This window comes from Pseudophryne corroboree, chromosome 9 (assembly GCF_028390025.1).
Source record: "Pseudophryne corroboree isolate aPseCor3 chromosome 9, aPseCor3.hap2, whole genome shotgun sequence".
Classification (NCBI taxonomy): Eukaryota; Metazoa; Chordata; class Amphibia; order Anura; family Myobatrachidae; genus Pseudophryne; species Pseudophryne corroboree.
Window position 1 is genome coordinate 394017812 of NC_086452.1, and position 23420 is coordinate 394041231.

Genomic DNA, 23420 nt, shown 5'->3' on the forward strand with positions numbered 1-23420 from the left:
TCTCAGCCACAATATCCGGCGAGCCAGGACTGACATAGTAGAGACTTTGGCTGCTAGGATACCGGCATCAGAAGCCGCCTCTTTAATATAGCGAGAAGCTGTGACAATATATGACCAGCATTGTCTAGCATGGTCAGAGGAGATTTCAGCTTCCAACTCTAAGGCCCATGCTTCAATAGCCTCTGCAGCCCATGTTGCTGCAATAGTGGGCCTTTGTGCAGCACTCGTGAGGGTGTAAATCGCTTTCAGACAACCCTCCACATGTTTATCCGTAGGCTCTTTTAGAGATGTGACGGCAGTGACAGGTAGAGCTGAGGAAACCACCATCCTAGCCACATGTGAGTCTACTGGAGGAGGCGTTTCCCAATTCTTAGACAGCTCTGGTGCGAGGGGATAGCGAGCCAGCATCTTCTTTTGAGGCACAAACTTCGTACCCGGGTTTTCCCAGGGTTCCTGACGTATATACACTAGGTGGTCAGTGAGGTAAAACTTGCTTAACCACCTTCTGACGCTTGAACCTATCTGGTTTCTTAGGAGGGACGGATGGCTCGGGATCATCCGTAATCTGTAGAATTAACTTAATAGCCTCCAAAAGATCAGGAACATCCACATGTGAACTACCCTCCCAATCAGCAGTATCTGAGTCAGAACCTGTGGGGTGAGTGTAAGTGCAGTCTTCATCAGACGAGGTGTCAGTGACAGCAGTGAATTGTGAGGAGACAAATGCTCGCTTAGAGGACCCCTTGGGCTTAGGCGAGCGATGGTCAGACTTTTTAGTAGTCAGGGACTGGTTCAACTTCTTCAATTGAGCAGATAAATAGTCAGCCCACGGCGGGTTAGCTGCAGGTTGTACCGGCATAGGGGGTCCCATAGGGGGTGTTCGTTTATTAACTAGCGTATGTAGAAGCGTGGAAAAAGCGGCCCACGGTGGGTCATTATGTACCTCCGTTGCCACAGTCCCACTGGGGGGCAAGGAGCACCCAGAACCAGAGCCCACAGCTGCTATATTCTCCTCATAGGGATCTGTGGCTTCAGCAACACCGGCAGTGTGTTCATCCCCAGAACCGTTACCCTCAGAAGCAGACATGATATAACTTGCAGTATCAGGTAACACAGTACAATTGGCAGCAGCACAATACCTCTGACCCAAACCCCTGCACAGTGTAGTCAGCACCAGCAGAGATAAAGGAGAGATAATAAGAATTTACTTACCGATAATTCTATTTCTCATAGTCCGTAGTGGATGCTGGGGACTCCGTAAGGACCATGGGGAATAGCGGCTCCGCAGGAGACTGGGCACATCTAAAGAAAGCTTTAGGACTATCTGGTGTGCACTGGCTCCTCCCCCTATGACCCTCCTCCAAGCCTCAGTTAGGATACTGTGCCCGGACGAGCGTACACAATAAGGAAGGATTTTGAATCCCGGGTAAGACTCATACCAGCCACACCAATCACACCGTATAACCTGTGATCTGAACCCAGTTAACAGCATGATAACAGAGGAGCCTCTGAAAGATGGCTCACAACAATAATAACCCGATTTTTGTAACAATAACTATGTACAAGTATTGCAGACAATCCGCACTTGGGATGGGCGCCCAGCATCCACTACGGACTATGAGAAATAGAATTATCGGTAAGTAAATTCTTATTTTCTCTAACGTCCTAAGTGGATGCTAGGGACTCCGTAAGGACCATGGGGATTATACCAAAGCTCCCAAACGGGCGGGAGAGTGCGGATGACTCTGCAGCACCAAATGAGAGAACTCCAGGTCCTCCTCAGCCAGGATATCAATTTTGTAGAATTTTACAAACGTATTTGCTCCTGACCAAGTAGCTGCTCTGCAAAGTTGTAAAGCCGAGACCCCTCGGGCAGCCGCCCAAGATGAGCCCACCTTCCTTGTGGAGTGGGCATTTACAGATTTTTGGCTGTGGCAGGCCTGCCACAGAATGTGCAAGCTGAATTGTACTACAAATCCAACGAGCAATAGTCTGCTTAGAAGCAGGAGCACCCAGCTTGTTGGGTGCACACAGGATAAACAGCGAGTCAGATTTCCTGACTCCAGCCATCCTGGAAACATATTTTCAGGGCACTGACAACGTCTAGCAACTTGGAGGCCTCCAAGTCCCTAGTAGCCGCAGGCACCACCAATAGGTTGGTTCAGGTGAGACGCTGAAACCACCTTGGGGAGAAACTGAGGACGAGTCCTCAATTCCGCCCTGTCCGAATGGAAAATCAGATAAGGGCTTTTTCAGGATAAAGCCGCCAATTCTGACACGCGCCTGGCCCAGGCCAGGGCCAACAGCATGACCACTTTCCATGTGAGATATTTTAACTCCACAGATTTAAGTGGTTCAAACCAATGTGACTTTTGGAACCCAAAACTACATTGAGATCCCAAAGTGCCACTGGAGGCACAAAAGGAGGCTGTATATGCAGTACCCCTTTTACAAACGTCTGAACTTCAGGGACTGAAGCTAGTTCTTTTTTGGAAGAAAATTGACAGGGCCGAAATTTGAACCTTAATGGACCCCAATTTCAGGCCCATAGACACTCCTGTTTGCAGGAAATGTAGGAATCGACCCAGTGGAATTTCCTCCGTCGGGCCTTACTGGCCTCGCACCACGCAACATATTTTCGCCAATTGCGGTGATAATGTTTTTGCGGTTACATCCTTCCTGGCTTTGATCAGGATAGGGATGACTTCATCCGGAATGCCTTTTTTCCTTCAGGATCCGGCGTTCAACCGCCATGCCGTCAAACGCAGCCACGGTAAGACTTGGAACAGACAGGGTCCTTGCTGGAGCAGGTCCCTTCTTAGAGGTAGAGGCCACGGATCCTCCGTGAGCATCTCTTGAAGTTCCGGTTACCAAGTCCTTCTTGGCCAATCCGGAACCACGAATATAGTGCTTACTCCTCTCCATCTTATCAATCTCAGTACCTTGGGTATGAGAGGCAGAGGAGGGAACACATACCCTGACTGGTACACCCACGGTGTTACCAGAGCGTCTACAGCTTATTGCCTGAGGGTCCCTGGACCTGGCGCAATACCTGTCGAGTTTTTAATCATGTGGAAGACTTCTGGGTGAAGTCCCCACTCTCCCGGGTGGAGGTCGTGCTGAGGAAGTCTGCTTCCCAGTTGTCCACTCCCGGAATGAATACTGCTGACAGTGCTATCACATGATTTTCCGCCCAGCGAAGAATCCTTGCAGCTTCTGCCATTGCCCTCCTGCTTCTTGTGCCACCCTGTCTGTTTACGTGGGTGACTGCCGTGATGTTGTCCGACTGGATCAACACCGGCTGACCTTGAAGCAGAGGTCTTGCTAAGCTTAGAGCATTGTAAATGTCCCTTAGCTTCAGGATATTTATGTGAAGTGATGTCTCCAGGCTTGACCATAAGCCCTGGATATTCCTTCCCTGTGTGACTGCTCCCCAGCCTCGCAGGCTGGCATCCGTGGTCACCAGGACCCAGTCCTGAATGCCTAATCTGCGGCCCTCTAGAAGATGAGCACTCTGCAACCACCACAGGAGGGACACCCTTGTCCTTGGTGACAGGGTTATCCGCTGATGCATCTGAAGATGCGATCCGGACCATTTGTCCAGCAGGTCCCACTGGAAAGGTCTTGCGTGGAATCTGCCGAATGGGATTGCTTCGTAGGAAGCCACCATTTTACCCAGAACCCTTGTGCATTGATGCACTGAGACTTGGCTCGGTTTTAGGAGGTTCCTGACTAGCTCGGATAACTTCCTGGCTTTCTCCTCCGGGAGAAAAGCCTTTTTCTGGACTGTGTCCAGGATCATCCCTAGGAACAGAAGACACGTCGTCGGAACCAGGTGCGATTTTGGAATATTGAGAATCCAATCGTGCTGCCGCAACACTACCTGAGATAGTGCTACACCGACCTCCAACTGTTCCCTGGATCTTACCCTTATCAGGGAATTGTCCAAGGAAGGGATAACTAAAATTCACTTCCTTCGAAGGAATATCATCATTTCGGCCATTACCTTGGTAAAGACCCGGGGTGCCGTGTACCATCCATACGGCAGCGTCTGAACTGATAGTGACAGTTCTGTACCATAAACCTGAGGTACCCTTGGTGAGAAGGGTAAATTTTGACATGAAGGTAAGCATCCTTGATGTCCCGAGACATCATGTAGTCCCCTTCTTCCAGGTTCGCAATCACTGCTCTGAGTGACTCAATCTTGAATTTGAACCTCTGTACGTAAGTGTTCAAAGATTTTAGATTTAGAATCGGTCTCACCGAGCCGTCCGGCTTCGGTACCACAACAGTGTGGAATAATACCCCGTTCCCTGTTGCAGGAGGGGTATCTTGATTATCACCTGCTGGGAATACAGCTTGTGAATGGCTTCCAAAACTGTCTCCCTGTCAGAAGGAGACATCGGTAAAGCCGACTTTAGGAAACGGCGAGGGGGAGACGTCTCGAATTCTAATTTGTACCCCTGAGATATCACCTGAAGGATCCAGGGGTCTACTTGCGAGTGAGCCCACTGCGCGCTGAAATTCATTGAGACGGGCCCCCCACCGTGCCTGATTCTGCTTGTAAAGCCCCAGCGTATACTGAGGGCTTGGCAGAGGCGGGAGAGGGTTTCTGTTCCTGGGAACTGGCTGATTTCTGCAGCCGTTTTCCTCTCCCTCTGTCACGGGGCAGAAATGAGGAACCTTTTGCCCGCTTGTCCACGAAAAGACTGCGCCTGATAATACGGCGTCTTCTCATGTTGAGAGGCGACCTGGGGTACAAACGTGGAATTCCCAGCTGTTGCCGTGGCCACCAGGTCTGAAAGACCGACCCCAAATAACTCCTCCCTTAATAAAGCAATACTTCCAAATGCCGTTTGGAATACGCATCACCTGACCACTGACGTGTCCGTAACCCTCTACTGGTAGAAATGGACAACGCGCTTAGACTTGATGCCAGTCGGCAAATATTCCGCTGTGCATCACGCATATATAAAAATGCATCTTTTAAATGCTCTATAGGCAAAAATATACTGTCCCTATCTAGGGTATCAATATTTTCAGTCAGGGAATCCGACCACGCCAACCCAGCACTGCACATCCAGGCTGAGGCGATTGCTGGTCGCAGTATAACACCAGTATGTGTGTAAATACCTTTTAGGATACCCTCCTGCTTTCTATCAGCAGGATCCTTAAGGGCGGCCATCTCAGGCGAAGGTAGAGCCCTTACAAGCGTGTGAGCGCTTTATCCCCCCTAGGGGGTGTTTCCCAACGCACCCTAACCTCTGGCGGGAAAGGATATAATGCCAATAACATTTTAGAAATTATCCGTTGTTATCGGGGGAAACCCACGCATCATCACACACCTCATTTAATTTCTCAGATTCAGGAAAACTACAGGTAGTTTTTCCTCACCGAACATAATACCCCTTTTTTGGTGGTACTCGTAGTATCAGAAATGTGTAAAACATTTTTCATTGCCTCAATCGTGTAACGTGTGGCCCTACTGGAAGTCACATTCGTCTCTTCACCGTCGACACTGGAGTCAGTATCCGTGTCGGCGTCTATATCTGCCATCTGAGGTAACGGGCGCTTTAGAGCCCCTGACGGCCTATGAGACGTCTGGACAGGCACAAGCTGAGTAGCCGGCTGTCTCATGTCAACCACTGTCTTTTATACAGAGCTGACACTGTCACGTAATTCCATCCAACAGTTCATCCACTCAGGTGTCGACCCCCTAGGGGGTGACATCACTATTACAGGCAATCTGCTCCGTCTCCACATCATTTTTCTCCTCATACATGTCGACACAAAAGTACCGACATACAGCACACACACAGGGAATGCTCTGATAGAGGACAGGACCCCACTAGCCCTTTGGGGAGACAGAGGGAGAGTTTGCCAGCACACACCAGAGCGCTATATATATACAGGGATAACCTTATATAAGTGTTTTTCCCCTTATAGCTGCTGTATAGTTAATACTGCGCCTAATTAGTGCCCCCCTCTCTTTTTTTAACTCTTTCTGTAGTGTAGTGACTGCAGGGGAGAGACAGGGAGCTTCCCTCCAAAGGAGCTGTGAGGGAAAATGGCGCCAGTGTGCTGAGGAGATAGGCTCCGCCCCCTTTTCGCTGACTTTTCTCCTGCTTTTTTTATGGATTCTGGCAGGGGTTAAATGCATCCATATAGCCCAGGAGCTATATGTGATGCATTTTTTGCCATCCAAGGTGTTTATTATTGCGTCTCAGGGCGCCCCCCCCCAGCGCCCTGCACCCTCAGTGACCGAAGTGTGAAGTGTGCTGAGAGCAATGGCGCACAGCTGCAGTGCTGTGCGCTACCTTGTTGAAGACAGGACGTCTTCTGCCGCCGATTTTCCGGACCTCTTCTGCCTTCTGGCTCTGTAAGGGGGCCGGCGGCGCGGCTCTGGGACCCATCCAAGCTGGGCCTGTGATCGTCCCTCTGGAGCTAATGTCCAGTAGCCTAAGAAGCCCAATCCACTCTGCACGCAGGTGAGTTCGCTTCTTCTCCCCTTAGTCCCTCGATGCAGTGAGCCTGTTGCCAGCAGGTCTCACTGAAAATAAAAAACCTAATCTAAAACTTTCACTAAGAAGCTCAGGAGAGCCCCTAGTGTGCACCCTTCTCGTTCGGGCACAGAGATCTAACTGAGGCTTGGAGGAGGGTCATAGGGGGAGGAGCCAGTGCACACCAGATAGTCCTAAAGCTTTCTTTAGATGTGCCCAGTCTCCTGCGGAGCCGCTATTCCCCATGGTCCTTACAGAGTCCCCAGCATCCACTGAGGACGTTAGAGAAAATAGGATTTTGGTACTTACCAGGTAAATCCTTTTCTTTGAATCCATAGGGGGCACTGGAGTACTCTTGGGATATGGACGGCTTCCGTAGGAAACAGGGCACTGAATATTTAAATTTAGAACACTCCACCCCTCCATATCCCCGAGTACCTCAGTGTTTTTTACGGAGCCGAACAGGAACTATAGAGAGGTTGACAATAGAGTATTACATATAACATAACGGACAACAACGAAGTTGACACATAACGTTACTGACAACTAAACAGTTGACACCATAACCAGCACGTCATCATTTGAACCAGTCGGTGAGAGTGTGTTACCATAAGATCCTCTGAACTTACCCCAAACCAGGTAAAACTGCTCTGGGTGGGCGTCCAGTGCCCCCTATGGATTCAAAGAAAAGGATTTACCTGGTAAGTATCAAAATCCTATTTTCTTTTTCATCCACTAGGGGTCACTGGAGTACTCTTGGCACGTACCAAAGCTTCCCCCGTGGGCGGGAGAGCTGTTTGGCACCTGTAACACTAGGCGGCCAAAGCTAGATGCTGATGCCGCAAAAGTATCAAACTTGTAAAAGCGCACAAACGTGTGCACTGAAGACCATGTAGCCGCACGGCAAAGCTGCGTCGTAGAAGCTCCACGACCAGCTGCCCATGAAGTTCCCACAGAACGTGTGGAATGAGCTGTTACCGATGTAGGCGGCTGTAACCTAGCCTGAAGGTAAGCCTGACGTATGGTCAGTTTATCCATCGGGATAAGGTCTGTTTAGGCGCTGGCCAACCTATCTTGGCAGCATCATAGAGAACAAACAACGTATCCGTCTTACGAACTGTAGGCGTTTGGGATACATAAACGCGTAATGCGCGTACCACATCCAAAGTTCCAGAATGTGCTGTCAACACAGGAACAACTATTGGTTGATTGATGTGAAAAGATGACACTACCTTTGGTAAGAAAGCGGGATTCATCCGAAGTTCCGCTCTGTCATCATGAAACACCAAATACGGTGGCTTGCATGACAAGGCACCCAAATCTGAAACACGCCTTGCCGAAGCTAAGGCTAGAAGAAAAAATTTTTCCAAGTGAGAAACTTAATATCCACTTGTTGTAAGGGTTCAAAATATGAAGACTGTAAGAAATCTAAAACCAGATTCAAGTCCCATGGCGCTGTAGGTGGAATGAATGGAAGCTGTACTCTGAGGACATCTTGCAGAAAAGTGTGTACCGACGGCAATAGAGCCAATCGTCTTTGAAAATAAATTGACAACGCAGATACCTGCACCTTTAGTGTAGATAAACGCAGTCCTCCATCTAACCCCGTCTGTAGAAATAACAAAAGACGGGATAACTTGAAAGATGATGTCGGAAACTTCCGAGCCTCACACCAACCTATATAAGCACGCCAAATTCTGTAATAATGAGCTGCCGTAACCGGCTTCCTAGCTCGTAACATAATTGGTATAACTGATTCTGGAATGCCCTCTCTTTTTAAGAGGGCGGTCTCAACAGCCACCCCGTTAAACGCAGCCGCGCTAAATCGGGGTAAAGGAACGGACCCTGTTGTAACAAGTCCGGACAAAGAGGGAGTGGCCAAGGATCGTCTGCGAGTAGTCCGCGGAGATCAGAGAACCAAGCTCTCCGAAGCCAATGAGGCGCCACTAGTATGACTGTGACAGACTCTCTTTTGATCCGTTTTAGCACCAGAGGGAGCAGCGGAAACGGTGGAAACAGATACACGAGGCTGTACGGCCACGCGACGGTGAGAGCATCCACCGCCACTGCCTCTGGATCTTTCGTTCTGGACACATACTGGAGCGTTTGGTGATTGTGTCGAGACGCCATCAGGTCCACCTGAGGGTAACCCCACCGCTGAACCAACATGTGAAACACTTCTGGATTTAATGCCCATTCTCCTGGATGAAAATCCCGACGGCTGAGATAATCCGCCTCCCAGTTGTCCACTCCCGGAATGAACACTGCCGACAATATCACCTGGTGGTATTCCGCCCAATTGAGGATTCGAGCTACTTCCCGCATTGCCATGCGGCTTCTCGTTCCTCCTTGTTTGTTGATGTATGCGACTGCCGTCGCATTGTCTGACTGCACCTGGACAGTGTGAGACCGAAGCATGTGCATTGCTTGTCATAGTGCATTGTAAATTGCCTGGAGTTCCAGGACATTTATAGACGGCAATCTTTCGTGATCCGCCCAGACACCCTGGAGCTGACAATTTTGAACTACAGCTCCCCAGCCTCCGAGACTGGCGTCCGTCGTTAAAATTATCCAATTCCAGCCGCCGAACAGTCTCCCTGCGGTTAAATTGTGTTCCTTGAGCCACCAGAGCAGAGACACCCTTGCCCTTGGCGACAACCTCACCCTGTGGTGAATCTGCAGATGCGAGCCCGACCACTGCACGAGCACATCCAGTTGAAATGGACGCGAGTGAAATCTTCCGAACTGAAGCGCTTCGAAAGCCGCCACCATTGTTCCTAAGAGGCGAATGCACAAATGTACCGAGACTGTGCGAGGCTTGAGCACTAATTGTACCAGATGGCGAATAATCTGTACTTTCTGTTGTGGTAGGTAAATTCTTTGATTGACCGTATCGAAAATCATACCTAGGAATTGAAGGCGTTGAGACGGAATTAGATGTGATTTCTTGAAGTTGACAATCCAACCGTGGTGAACCAGTACACTGTACGTTAGTAGCGCATGTTGGAGAAGTATGTGTTGAGACGGGGCTTTGATGAGCAGATCGTCCAAATACGGAACTATTGTCACTCCCAGGGATCTGAGATGAGCTATCATCACAGATATCACTTTGGTGAATACCCGAGGCGCTGACGATAGGCCAAACGGTAGAGCCTGAAACTGGTAATGGTTCTGGCTTATTGCAAACCGCAAGAACCGCTGATGAGGCTGCCAAATCGGAATGTGTAAGTACGCATCCTTGAGATCTAGCGCAATCATGAACTCCTTTGGCTCTAAACTTGCAATCACTGAGCGCAGAGATTCCATCTTGAATCTGTAGTAAGTTACGTACCGATTGAGACCCTTTAAGTTCAATATTGGTCTGACTGAGCCATCCGGCTTTGGTACCACAAACAGACTGGAATAATAACCCTGACCCTGTTGGTGTACAGGGACCGGAATCAAAACTGCCGAATCCAGTAGGGACTGAATGGCAATTTGCAGAACCGCCCTCTTATCGTCCGACAGAGGCAATCCTGTCTTGAAAAACCGCAGTGGCGGAAGACAGTCGAACTCTATTTTGTAACCTTGTAACACTAAATTGCGGATCCACCCATCCGCGGATGTCTGGAACCACGCCAAATGGAACGTCTGAAGGCGTGCTCCCACAATCGGAGAACCGAGATGGGCTGGTAGCCTGTCATGCCACTGGCTTGTCGGTAGCCTTAGTGTCCTGACGACTTGTGTTGGTTTGTTGGAAACCACGTCCACGTCTACCAGGCGTGGCTGTTCCTCTGCCACGTCCGCGAAAGGACTGCGGTCTAAAGGATTTGAACGAAGGTCCAGAGTACCTCCTTCTTGGTACCGGTGGAGGCAATGGTAAGAAAACAGACTTTCCACCTGTAGCCTCAGAAATCCATGTATCCAATTCAGGACCAAACAACTTCTTGCCATCGTAAGGTAACGCCTCTATACCTCGTTTGACCTCTGCCTCCGCTTGCCAAGAACGCAGCCAGAGTGCTCGTCGTGCTGTAACTAGCGACGATGAAATACGAGAAGTGAGCTGACAGACGTCAGTAGAAGCTGTACAGAGATACTCCGCAGCCTCACACATTTGATCAGCAAGAAGTATAAGGTGTTCGTCATGTAAGGCAGACTTAAGTTCTGTTATCCATACTATGAGCGTCTTAGTGACCCAGATACCAACCAAGCCAGGTCTCAGCATCACTCCTGCTGCTACATACATGGACTTTAGCATAGTTTCTATTTTGCGATCTGAAGGGTCTTTAAGCGTAGTAGCCGCTGGCACTGGTATGGTTAATTTCTTTGTAAGTTTCGACACTGACGAATCAACTATTGGTGGATTCTCCCATGTACATATCACCGAGTCTGGAAATGGGTAACTAGACTTAAATCTGCGAGGTATAGAAAACCGTTTATCTGGAATCTGTCGAGTTTCTACTAACATCTTATTAAGAGACTCCGACACAGGAAAACTTATTGGAGTTCTCTGTCGTTTAGTAAATACGACCTGATTATTTGTCAGAGGCTCCTCAGTTTCTGTAAACTTCAGAGACTGACGCACCGCTCTGATGAGATTATCAATACCTGAGCTGTTAAAATCCTCACTATCTGACTCCACTTCGCCCTCCTCACCCTCATCTTGTGCCGTGAGGTCTGGCATGGAATCATCAGAATGCAACATAGCAGAAACTGGTAAATCATAAGACATATGAAATTTATCCCGTCTACCTAAAATGGATTTGGAACTTTCGCAAGGCTGAGACCACCCTCTGGTAGTTCTGGCGGTCTCACCCTAGACTCAGATCTTGCCGTTTCCCGCTCCTGTCGAGCGGCGGTCAATTCTGATTGCAACCCAGCCAGTACATTGGCTAGCATTTCCCATGGAGGGTCCGAGGAGGAAATTGGCTGTAAAACCGGAGCAGAATTTTTATTCGGAACCGAATCCACAAAACATACTTTACATGTGGTAGATCCATCCGGTAACACACTGCTACAGACTTTGCAATTATGCTTTCTAGTTTTTGCTGGTGCCTTACTCATTATGGCGACAGACAACACAATACACAAAAAACAGACACTTGCACGACTCAGTAAAATAGTACCAAGGTGTCTCTCTATATATATATATATATATATATATATATATATATATATATATATATATATATATATATATATCTATCTATCTATCTATCTGGCCAAGTGCAGTACACGTGGCCAGTACTATGAAATGTGATCCCAAATTCCCACTAACACCCCGGCGCCTCCGGTGGAGAAGAGATGTAGTACTGGAACTTTCTGGAATCACAGCAGGAAGACACAGGAAGCATGGTTAAAATGGCTGCCATGCTTAAACTTATAATCACAGTACAGGTTACTAGCTCTTAACTGATACATATAACTCTGTATAAACAGCCTGTGTAAAATCCCTGCAGCCCTGATGCTGCTGCTTGCCCTTGTGCCGCTGATCTTATGAAGAATATCCGTTATTAGCCACTGTAATGCCCCCACCCCCCGTCTGCTCCGTTGCGGATGCAGTGCGGGGCGGGCAGCGGGTAGCGAGCTGTGGGGCTGCCAGCGGGAGCCGGGTAGCGGGACGGGGAGCGCGCCGTGAAGTGCTATGAGCAGCGGGCCAGAGCAGCAGTGGGGCTCGGAGCAGCGGCAGCGGGCGGCCGTCAGTAGAGGGATCCCAGCGCCTGAAACCAATGTCCTTCACACAGCGGGGCGGCAGCAGGAGCTGACCGCCCCGTTTAACATACCTTCACTCCTGCTGCTTGTGGTGAGGCTCCGACGGGGCTTCTCTGCAAGCGCCGGCCAGCCTGTGCAGGAGGATCTGTGTGGCTGTGAGGGAGCTCATTCAGTGAGGACCGACACGCCACAGCTGCTATTAGCAGCTTGCACTATCACTGATCCTGGATGTGTAGGAAAAAAGAAAAGTCACTTAAAACAAAAAATATGGACCCAGCCACAATGACCTGTTGCTACTTCGAGCACAGAAAAAACACTGAGGTACTCGGGGATATGGAGGGGTGGAGTGTTCTAAATTTAAATATTCTGTGCCCTGTTTCCTACGGAAGCCGTCCATATCCCAAGAGTACTCCAGTGACCCCTAGTGGATGAAAAAGAAATGGTGACTAAATCAGAGAAAAAAAAGAATTTACTCACCGGTAATTCTATTTCTCATAGTCCGTAGTGGATGCTGGGAACTCCGTAAGGACCATGGGGAATAGCGGGCTCCGCAGGAGACTGGGCACAACTAAGAAAGAATTAGGACTACCTGGTGTGCACTGGCTCCTCCCTCTATGACCCTCCTCCAGACCTCAGTTAGGAAACTGTGCCCGGAAGAGCTGACACAATAAGGAAAGGATTTGAAATCCCGGGTAAGACTCATACCAGCCACACTGTACAACTCGTGATACTATATCCAGTTAACAGTATGAATAACAACTGAGCCACACGAACAGATGGCTCATAACAATAACCCTTTAGTTAAGCAATAACTATATACAAGTTTTGCAGAAAATCCGCACTTGGGATGGGCGCCCAGCATCCACTACGGACTACGAGAAATAGAATTACCGGTGAGTAAATTCTTATTTTCTCTGACGTCCTAGTGGATGCTGGGAACTCCGTAAGGACCATGGGGATTATACCAAAGCTCCCAAACGGGCGGGAGAGACTGCGGATGACTCTGCAGCACTGAATGAGCAAACTCAAGGTCCTCCTCAGCCAGGGTATCAAACTTGTAGAATTTTGCAAATGTGTTTGAACCCGACCAAGTAGCAGCTCGGCAAAGTTGTAAAGCCGAGACCCCTCGGGCAGCCGCCCAGGAAGAGCCCACTTTCCTCGTGGAATGGGCTTTTACAGATTTAGGATGCGGCAGTCCAGCCGCAGAATGTGCAAGTTGAATCGTGCTACAGATCCAGCGAGCAATAGTCTGCTTAGCAGCAGGCGCACCCAGCTTGTTGGGTGCATACAGGATAAATAGCGAGTCAGTTTTCCTGACTCCAGCCGTCCTGGAAACATATATTTTCAGGGCCCTGACTACGTCCAGTAACTTGGAATCCTCCAAGTCCCGAGTAGCCGCAGGCACCACAATAGGTTGGTTCACATGAAAAGCTGATACAACCTTAGGAAGGAATTGGGAATGAGTCCTCAATTCCGCCCTATCCATATGAAAAATCAGATAAGGGCTTTTGCATGACAAAGCCGTCAATTCTGACACACGCCTGGCCGACGCCAAGGCCAACAGCATGACCACTTTCCACGTGAGGTATTTTAGCTCCACGGTTTGAAGTGGCTCAAACCAATGCGACTTTAGGAAATCCAACACCACGTTGAGATCCCACGGTGCAACTGGAGGCACAAAAGGGGGCTGAATATGCAGCACTCCCTTAACAAAAGTCTGAACTTCAGGCAGTGAAGCAAGTTCTTTTTGGAAGAAAAATGGACAGAGCCGATATCAGGACCTTAATGGAGCCCAATTTTAGGCCCATAGTCACTCCTGACTGTAGGAAGTGCAGAAATCGACCCAGTTGAAATTCCTCCGTTGGGGCCTTCCTGGCCTCACACCACGCAACATATTTCCGCCATATGCGGTGATAATGGTTTGCGGTCACCTCTTTCCTAGCTTTAATCAGTGTAGGAATGACTTCCTCTGAAATGCCTTTTTTTTTTAGGATCCGGTGTTCAACCGCCATGCCGTCAAACGCAGTCGCGGTAAGTCTTGGAACAGACAGGGCCCCTGCAGCAGCAGGTCCTGTCTGAGCGGCAGAGGCCATGGGTCCTCTGATAACATCTCTTGAAGTTCCGGGTACCAGGCTCTTCTTGGCCAATCCGGAACCACGAGTATAGTTCTTACTCCTCTTCTTCTTATTATTCTCATTACCTTGGGTATGAGAGGTAGAGGAGGGAACACATAAACCGACTGGTACACCCACGGTGTCACTAGAGCGTCCACAGCTATCGCCTGAGGGTCCCTTGACCTGGCGCAATATCTTTTCAACTTTTTGTTGAGGCGGGACGCCATCATGTCCACCTGTGGTCTTTCCCAACGGTTTACCAGCATTTTGAAGACTTCTGGATGAAGTCCCCACTCTCCCGGGTGGAGGTCGTGTCTGCTGAGGAAGTCTGCTTCCCAGTTGTCCACTCCCGGAATGAACACTGCTGACAGTGCTAACACGTGATTTTCCGCCCATCGGAGAATCCTTGTGGCTTCTGCCATCGCCATCCTGCTTCTTGTGCCGCCCTGTCGGTTTACATGGGCGACCGCCGTGATGTTGTCTGACTGAATCAGCACCGGCTGGTGTTGAAGCAGGGGTCTTGCCTGACTTAGGGCATTGTAAATGGCCCTTAGTTCCAGAATATTTATATGTAGGGAAGTCTCCTGACTCGACCATAGTCCTTGGAAGTTTCTTCCCTGTGTGACTGCCCCCCAGCCTCGAAGGCTGGCATCCGTGGTCACCAGGACCCAGTCCTGTATGCCGAATCTGCGGCCCTCTAGAAGATGAGCACTCTGCAACCACCACAGTAGAGACACCCTGGCCCTCGGGGACAAGTTTATCAGCCGATGCATCTGTAGATATCCGTGTCGACATCTGTGTCTGCCATCTGAGGTAGCGGGCGTTTTTGAGCCCCTGATGGCTTTTGAGACGCCTGGGCAGGCACGGACTGAGAAGCCGGCTGTCCCACATCTGTCATGTCGTCAAACCTTTTCTGCAAGGTGTTGACACGGTCACGTAATTCCTTCCACATATCCATCCACTCAGGTGTCGACCCCGCAGGGGGTGACATCACATTTATAGGCACCTGCTCCGCCTCCACATAAGCCTCCTCATCAACATGTCGACACCGCCGTACCGACACACCGCACACACACAGGTAATGCTCTGACTGAGGACAGGACCCCACAAGGACCTTTGGGGAGACAGAGAGAGAGTATGCCAGCACACACCAGAGCGCTATATAATGCAGGGATGCACACTACACAAGTGATTTTTCCCTATAGCAGCTATATATATATATATATATATATATATATATATATATATATATATATATATATATATATATATATATATATATATATATATATATATATATTTTATCTGCGCCTAAATTTAGTGCCCCCCCTCTCTTTTTTACCCTATGGAGTCTGGAAACTGCAGGGGAGAGCCTGGGGAGCGTCCTTCCAGCGGAGCGGTGAGAGGAAATGGCGCCAGTGTGCTGAGGGAGATAGCCCCGCCCCTTTTTCGGCGGACTCCTCACGCTTTTTTATGGAAGTTTTGGCAGGGAATTTTACACACATATAGTCTTAATGACTATATTATGTGTGTTTTTTGCCAGCAAGGTACTCTTATTGCAGCCCAGGGCGCCCCATCCCCCCCCAGCGCCCTGCACCCATCAGTGACCGGAGTGTGTGGTGTGCCTGGGGAGCAATGGCGCACAGCTGCAGTGCTGTGCGCTACCTTGATGAAGACCGAAGTCTTCTGCCGCCGATTTCCAGGACCATCTTCTTGCTTCTGGCTCTGCAAGGGGGACGACGGCGCGGCTCCGGGACCGGACGACCGAGGCTGGGCCTGTGTTCGATCCCTCTGGAGCTAATGGTGTCCAGTAGCCTAGAAGCCCAAGCTAGCTGCAAGCCGGTAGGTTCGCTTCTCTCCCCTAAGTCCCACGTAGCAGTGAGTCTGTTGCCAGCAGATATCACTGAAAATAAAAAACCTAAAATATACTTTCTTTTCTAGGAGCTCAGGAGAGCCCCTAGTGTGCATCCAGCTCGGCCGGGCACAAAATTCTAACTGAGGTCTGGAGGAGGGGCATAGAGGGAGGAGCATCTCTTGAAGCTCCGGGTACCAAGCCCTTCTTGGCCAATCCGGAGCCACGAGAATAGTTCTCACTCCTAGCTTTCTTATTATTCTCAGTACTTTGGGTATGAGAGGTAGAGGAGGAAACACATAAACCGACTGGTACACCCACGGTGTCACTAGAGCGTCCACAGCGATCGCCTGAGGGTCCCTTGACCTGGCGCAATATCTTTTTAGCTTTTTGTTGAGGCGGGACGCCATCATGTCCACCTGTGGTTTTTCCCAACGGTTTACCAGCATCTGGAAGACTTCTGGATGAAGTCCCCATTCTCCCGGGTGGGAGGTCGTGCCTGCTGAGGAAGTCTGCTTCCCAGTTGTCAACTCCCGGAATGAACACTGCTGTCAGTGCTAACACATGATTCTCTGCCCATCGGAGAATCCTTGTGACTTCTGCCATTGCCCTCCTGCTTCTTGTGCCGCCCTGTCTGTTTACATGGGCGACCGCCGTGATGTTGTCTGATTGGATCAGTACCGGCCGGTTCTGAAGCAGGGGTCTTGCTTGGCTTAGGGCATTGTAAATGGCCCTTAGCTCCAGAATATTTATGTAAAGCGAAATCTCCTGATTTGACCACAGTCCTTGGAAATTTCCTCCCTGTGTGACTGCACCCCAGCCCCGAAGGCTGGCATCCGTGGTCACCAGGACCCAGTCCTGTATTCCGAATCTGCGGCCCTCTAGTAGATGAGCCCTCTGCAGCCACCACAGCAGCGACACCCTGGTCCTTGCAGACAGGGTTATTCGCTGTTGCATCTGGAGATGGGACCCGGACCATTTGTCTAACAGGTCCCACTGGAAAGTCCTTGCGTGGAACCCTCCAAATGGAATCGCCTCGTACGAAGCTACCATTTTTCCCAGGACTCGTGTGCATTGATGTACCGACACCTGTCCCGGTTTTAGGATGTCTCTGACTAGAGATGACAACTCCTCGGCTTTTTCCATTGGAAGAAACACTTTTTTCTGGTCTGTTTCCAGAATCATTCCCAGGAACAGAAGACGTGTCGTCGGGACCAGCTGTGACTTTGGAATTGAGAATCCAGTCCTGCTGTTGCAGCACTTCCGGAGAAAGTGCTACCCCCTTACCAACTGTTCCTTGGACCTCGCCTGTATCAGGAGATCGTCCAAGTACGGGATAATTAAAACTCCCTTCTTGCGAAGGAGTATCATCATTTCGGTCATTACCCATGGTAAAGACCCTCGGTGCCGTGGATAATCCAAACGGCAGCGTCTGGAACTGATAGTGACAGTCCGGTACCACAATCTTGAGGTACTCCTGGTGAGGAGGGTAAATGGGGACATGCAGGTAAGTATCCTTGATGTCCAGAGAGACCCTGTAATCCCCCTCGTCCAGGATCGCAATAATCGCCCTGAGCGATTCCATCTTGAACTTGAATCTTTTGTTATATGTGTTCAAGGATTTTAAATTTAAGATAGGTCTCACCGAACAGTCCGGTTTTGGTACCACAAACATTGTGGAAAAGTAACCCTTTTCCTGTTGAAGGAGGGGTACCTTGATAATCACTTGCTGTGAATACAGTTTTTTGGATAGCCACCAACACTGCCTCCCTGGCAGAGGGAGTTGCCGGTAAGGCAGATTTTAGGAAACGGCGGGGGGGGGGGAGACGTCTCGAATTCCAGCCTGTACCTCTGAGATACTGTTTGAAGAACCCAGGGATCCACCTGTGAGAGAGCCCACTGTGCGCTGAAATTTCTGAGACGGGCCCCCACCGTACCCGGGTCCGCCTGAGCAGCCCCAGCGTCATGCTGTGGACTTACCGGACGCAGGGGAGGACTTCTGCTCCCGGGAACTAGCTGTGTGCTGCAGCTTTTTCCCTCTACCTTTTCCTCTTGGCAGAAAAGATGAGCCTCTAGCCCTCTACTTTTCTGGGGCCGAAGGGACTGTACCTGATAATACAGTGCTTACTTTTGCTGTGGGGTAGCTTGTGGCAAAAGTTTTGATTTCCCAGCCGTAGCTGTGGAAACGAGGTCTGAAAGACCATTCCCAAACAGTTCCACCCCATTCTAGGGCAAACTTCCATGTGCCGTTTTGAATCGGCATCGCCCGACCATTGCAGAGTCCATAACCCCCGTCTGGCGGCAATGGTTTTACATAGCGCTTATTAGTGATGCCAGTCGGCAAATATCCCTCTGTGCATCACGCATGTATAAGACAGTGTCTTTTATATGCTCTATTTTCAGCAAAATATTGTCCCTATCTATAGTATAAATATTATCCGACAGGGAATCTGACCACGCAGCTGCCGCACTGCACATCCATACCGAGGCAATAGCAGGTCTCAATATAATGCCCGTGTGTGTGTATATAGCTTTAAGGGTAGTTTTCTATCAGCAGGTCCTTCAGGGCGGCCGTATCCGTGACGGTAGTGCCACCTTTTTTAATAAGCGTGTAACCGCTTTATCTACCCTAGGGGTTATTTCCCAACGTGACCTATCCTCTGGCGAAAAAGGGTACGCTGCTTAGAAATTATCAATTTCTTATCGGGGGAAGTCCACGCTTCCTCACACACCTCATATCAATTCCTCAGATGCAGGAAAACAACTGGTAGTTTTCTGTCACCAAACATAATACCCTTTTTTGTGGTATCTGGGGTATTATCAGAAATGTGTAATACATTTTTCATTGCCTCAATCATGTAACGGGTGGCCCTATTGGAAGGTACACTAGTCTCATCGTCGTCGACACTGGAGTCGGTATCCGTGTCAACATCTGTCTGCCATCTGAGGTAGCGGGCGTTTTAGAGCCCCTGATGACATGTGAGACGCTTGGACAGGCACAAGCTGAGCAGCCGGCTGTCCTATGTCGTCAAACCTTTTATGTAAGGAGTTGACACTGTCACGTAATTCCTTCCATAAGTCCATCCACACCGGTGTCGACCCCACAGGGGGTGACATCCCATTCACAGGCATTTGCTCCGCCTCCACATCATTATCCTCATCATACATGTCGACACCGCAGTACCGACACACAGCACACACACAGGGAATGCTCTGACAGAGGACAGGACCCCACAAAGCCCTTTGGGGAGACAGAGGGAGAGTATGCCAGCACACACCAGAGCGCTATATATCACAGGGATATCACCTATAGAGAGTGTTTTCCCTTATAGCTGCATAATATATAAATACTGCGCCTAATTTGTGCCCCCCCTCTCTTTTTAACCCTTTTCTGTAGTGCAGGACTGCAGGGGAGAGCCAGGGAGCGATCCCTCCAGCAGAGCTGTGAGGGAAAATGGCGCCAGTGTGCTGAGGGAGATGGCTCCGCCCCTTTTTCGGCGGGCTTTCTCCCGCTATTGTAAAAGTTCTGGCAGGGGTTAATAAACACCTATATAGCCCCTGGGGCTATATATGGTGTCAGTTCGCCAGCCAAGGTGTTAATATTGCTGCTCAGGGCGCCCCCCCCCAGCGCCCTGCACCCATCAGTGACCGCAGTGTGTGGTGTGCATGAGGAGCAATGGCGCACAGCTGCAGTGCTGTGCGCTACCTTGGAGAAGACAGAAGTCTTCAGCTGCCGATTTTCCGGACCACCTTCTTGCTTCTGGCTCTGTAAGGGGGACGGCGGCGCGGCTCCGGGAACGGACGACGAGGTCGGGTCCTGTGTTCGATCCCTCTGGAGCTAATGGTGTCCAGTAGCCTAAGAAGCCCAAGCTACCACCACTTAGGTAGGTTCGCTTCTTCTCGCCTTAGTCCCTCGGTGCAGTGAGCCTGTTGCCAGCAGGTCTCACTGAAAATAAAAAACCTAACATATACTTTCTTCCTAGGAGCTCAGGAGAGCCCCTAGTGTGCATCCAGCTCAGCCGGGCACAGAAATCTAACTGAGGCTTGGAGGAGGGTCATAGGGGGAGGAGCCAGTGCACACCAGGTAGACCTAAATCTTTCTTTAGAGTGCCCAGTCTCCTGCGGAGCCAGTCTATTCCCCATGGTCCTTACGAAGTACCCAGCATCCACTAGGACGTCAGAGAAATAGGGGGTGCAGATTCCAGTGTTCCTGTAAAACATGGGAAAACGACAGTGCTAGCGCGCACGCTCAGGGAGCGACGCTGGCGCGCTGCAGTGTTGGTTTTTCATTTATTTGAATTGAACTAGTAAATCGTTAAATACAGCTACTTTCATAGCGGCTCTACTGTGGCATAATGTGCATCAGGGACTCTACTCTGGCGTAACATGTATAATCGGCTTAACTGTGGTGTAACATTTATAAGGGGCACCTTCTGTCAGTTCTTGCCAACTGTTCACAGCTTAATAGGCTATGGATAGGATGATGATGATGATGATGATGATGATGATGATGATGATGATGATAATAATCCAAGAATGAAGGGCCAATAACAGCAAAATTTAGAAAGAAAGCATCTTAAACAAATAACTAGATGTCCATATCTTGTTGCCAATAAAAATGGAAGCTACATTTAAATTGTTTTCTCTAAATATACCAATGACTCAGAATTGGGATTATGGTTCCTCGCACTCACCAGTTTGTAGAAGCTCTCTGGACTCTGGATAAATAAACAGAGCGTGCAGGGGCCACGATTTTGTGCTTTGAACACCTTAAAAGTTAAAATATTGTTTTAGACCATTGCAAATTTTCTTGATGCGTTCAATAGGAGGATATTAAATAAATACTTACCATAGGAAGTGGACATGGGTGTTGGAAAATAGAAGAATAAGAACCCTCTGTCTGCAAGTGGTTTAACCAAAGCCTACAGGTAAAAAAGTTATGCAAAATGATATTAAGTCTTCACATAGCTTTTTGTACTAGAATTATATGACTAAACTAAATCACATGTAGCAGTTCTTGAACATACTATTATTATTAACCGTTTCTTATACAGTGCAGCAAATTCCACAACATGAAACAGTGATAAAATAACACAAAACAACTAAAAGCAACAGTGATAAAACAAAACTGGGGAAAAAAAAACAGATAGTCAGAGTTAGGAAACCACTGCTTGCAAGCTTACAATCTATAGGTTAGTAGGCATACACAAGGGGGTGTGGTATGGAAGGTAGACAGTAACAAGGTCGACAGTGTCTTGGTTGACCACTATTGGTGGACAGTAATTAAGTCGACGGGGATGCTAGGTCAACAGGGTCTCTAGGTTGACATGAGTTTTTGATGTTTTTGTTGGTGTCGTTATCTCCGTACAGTGACCGGGAATCCCAATTAGTGCACCGTGTCCCCTCGCAGCTTCGGGCAGGTTACCGTTCCCAATCGTAGTCCATGTGGATCGTTAAGTATGAACAAGTTCAAAAAATTAGAAAGGAAAAAAAAAAAAAAAAGTGAAAAACTCATGTCGACCTATTGACCTAGAACATGTCGACCAATAGTGGTCGACCAAGAGACCAGATCCCACACAAGGATAGGTGTTGTCTACTGCATAATGATCCACCAGATTACAAAGGTTCTTGGTGGGCTATATGATATGGTCACACAGTAATGTTGGCCTAGGGCAGGGGCGGGGAACCTTTGGCCCTCCAGCTGTTGTTGAACTACACATCCCAGCATGCCCTGCTACAGTTTTGCTATTTGGCCATGCTAAAACTATTGCAAGGCATGCTGGGATGTGTAGTTCAACAGCTGGAGGCCAAAAGGTTCCCCATCCCTGGCCTAGGGTCAGGAGGATGGGAAAGTGAAGATAGAAAATATGTGTGAGTATGTGTGTGGACTCTACAGTGGGGATGTAATCGGATAGAAAAGTTTCTGAAGGTTATATGAGCAGTTCTGGAATATGATAAGCTATCCTGAAGAGGTACGTTTTCAGGGAATGCTTGAAGGTTTGAAGACACAAGGAGAGTCATATTGTGCGTGGGAGAGCATTCCACAGAGTGCAGCCCAAAGAAAGTCCTGCGATCGTGAATGGGAGCGCATAAGGAGTGTGGACGAGAGACAGATCTTGTGGAAGGAGAAGAAGAGGTCGGGTTGGTAGATAAGCGAACAGATGTTTGTGTGGGAGTGAAAATAGGATTTTAATTACTTACCGGTAAATCCTTTTCTCATAGTCCATAAGTGATATTGGGGAGACTTCATATGACTGGTATAGATGGGGTCCAAAGGAGCCGGAGCAGTTTAAATTTCTTCACCTGCGTGTGCTGGCTCCTACCCTCTATGCCCCCTCCCACAGGCAGTTATAGGTATAACAGTCACACATCAATAAAAAATTCAAATCAAGGAAAAACACAGCGCTGTTTCTAACAGACCACAGGGATACAGTCCAGGCTTCCTCCACGTTATGAATAACACTTTGCCACGTCAATGTAGATAAAAAACATTTTTCCTTTATTCCAAAACATCCATTAAAAGTCTCTGTTTGGCGGACACAGGTCAATCTCAGCAGGAGCGCGGTGCAAGAGTGGGTATTAGATTAAAACATTGGAGCTCACCAGACCCTCAGGGCGCAGTTTGTGTTTGCGGTGCCGTTTAATGCAGGGTTTGCTCACCCGCCCGCCGCAGGTCTGAAATAAGTGTGTAGCAGGGAGCGTCTAGCGGGGGAGAGCGGAGGAGTGTGGAGGCGGCTGCAGCGCCTGGAGGGTCCGTGACCAAAGGACGGCTAGCGGAGGCTGGATAACAACGGCGGGTGAGCAAACCCTGCATTAAACGGCACCGCAAACACAAACTGCGCCCTGAGGGTCTGGTGAGCTCCAATGTTTTAATCTAATACCCACTCTTGCACCGTGCTCCTGCTGAGATTGACCTGTGTCCGCCAAACAGACTTTTAATGGATGTTTTGGAATAAAGGAAAAATGTTTTTTATCTACATTGACGTGGCAAAGTGTTATTCATAACGTGGAGGAAGCCTGGACTGTATCCCTGTGGTCTGTTAGAAACAGCGCTGTGTTTTTCCTTGATTTGAATTTTTTATTGATGTGTGACTGTTTGGGCAGTGGGAGCTGAACTGCCACTAATTAAGGAAACCGCTGCAGTGATTTGAAAGCGCCCCATACGGAGGACAATAACGTGTGTTTATAGGTAAACCAGTGCCCGAAGGAGAAAGGACATACTTGAGAGAAGGAACATAAAGATTGGTGAGATTTACACACCAG

General features: G+C 49.0%; 1 protein-coding gene across 3 annotated transcripts in view; it reads right to left on the reverse strand.

Annotated features, from left to right (window-relative positions):
* TASOR (transcription activation suppressor) overlaps nt 1-23420 on the reverse strand; it is a 364408-nt gene that overhangs the window by 198830 nt on the left and 142158 nt on the right. For all 3 annotated transcript variants that reach the window (XM_063940846.1, XM_063940845.1, XM_063940847.1), the window contains exons 12-13: nt 21007-21079; nt 20852-20926 (exon numbers count right to left, since the gene is read on the reverse strand). In XM_063940846.1, the coding sequence (XP_063796916.1) occupies nt 20852-20926; nt 21007-21079 (148 nt within the window). The remainder of the gene's footprint in view (nt 1-20851; nt 20927-21006; nt 21080-23420) is intronic.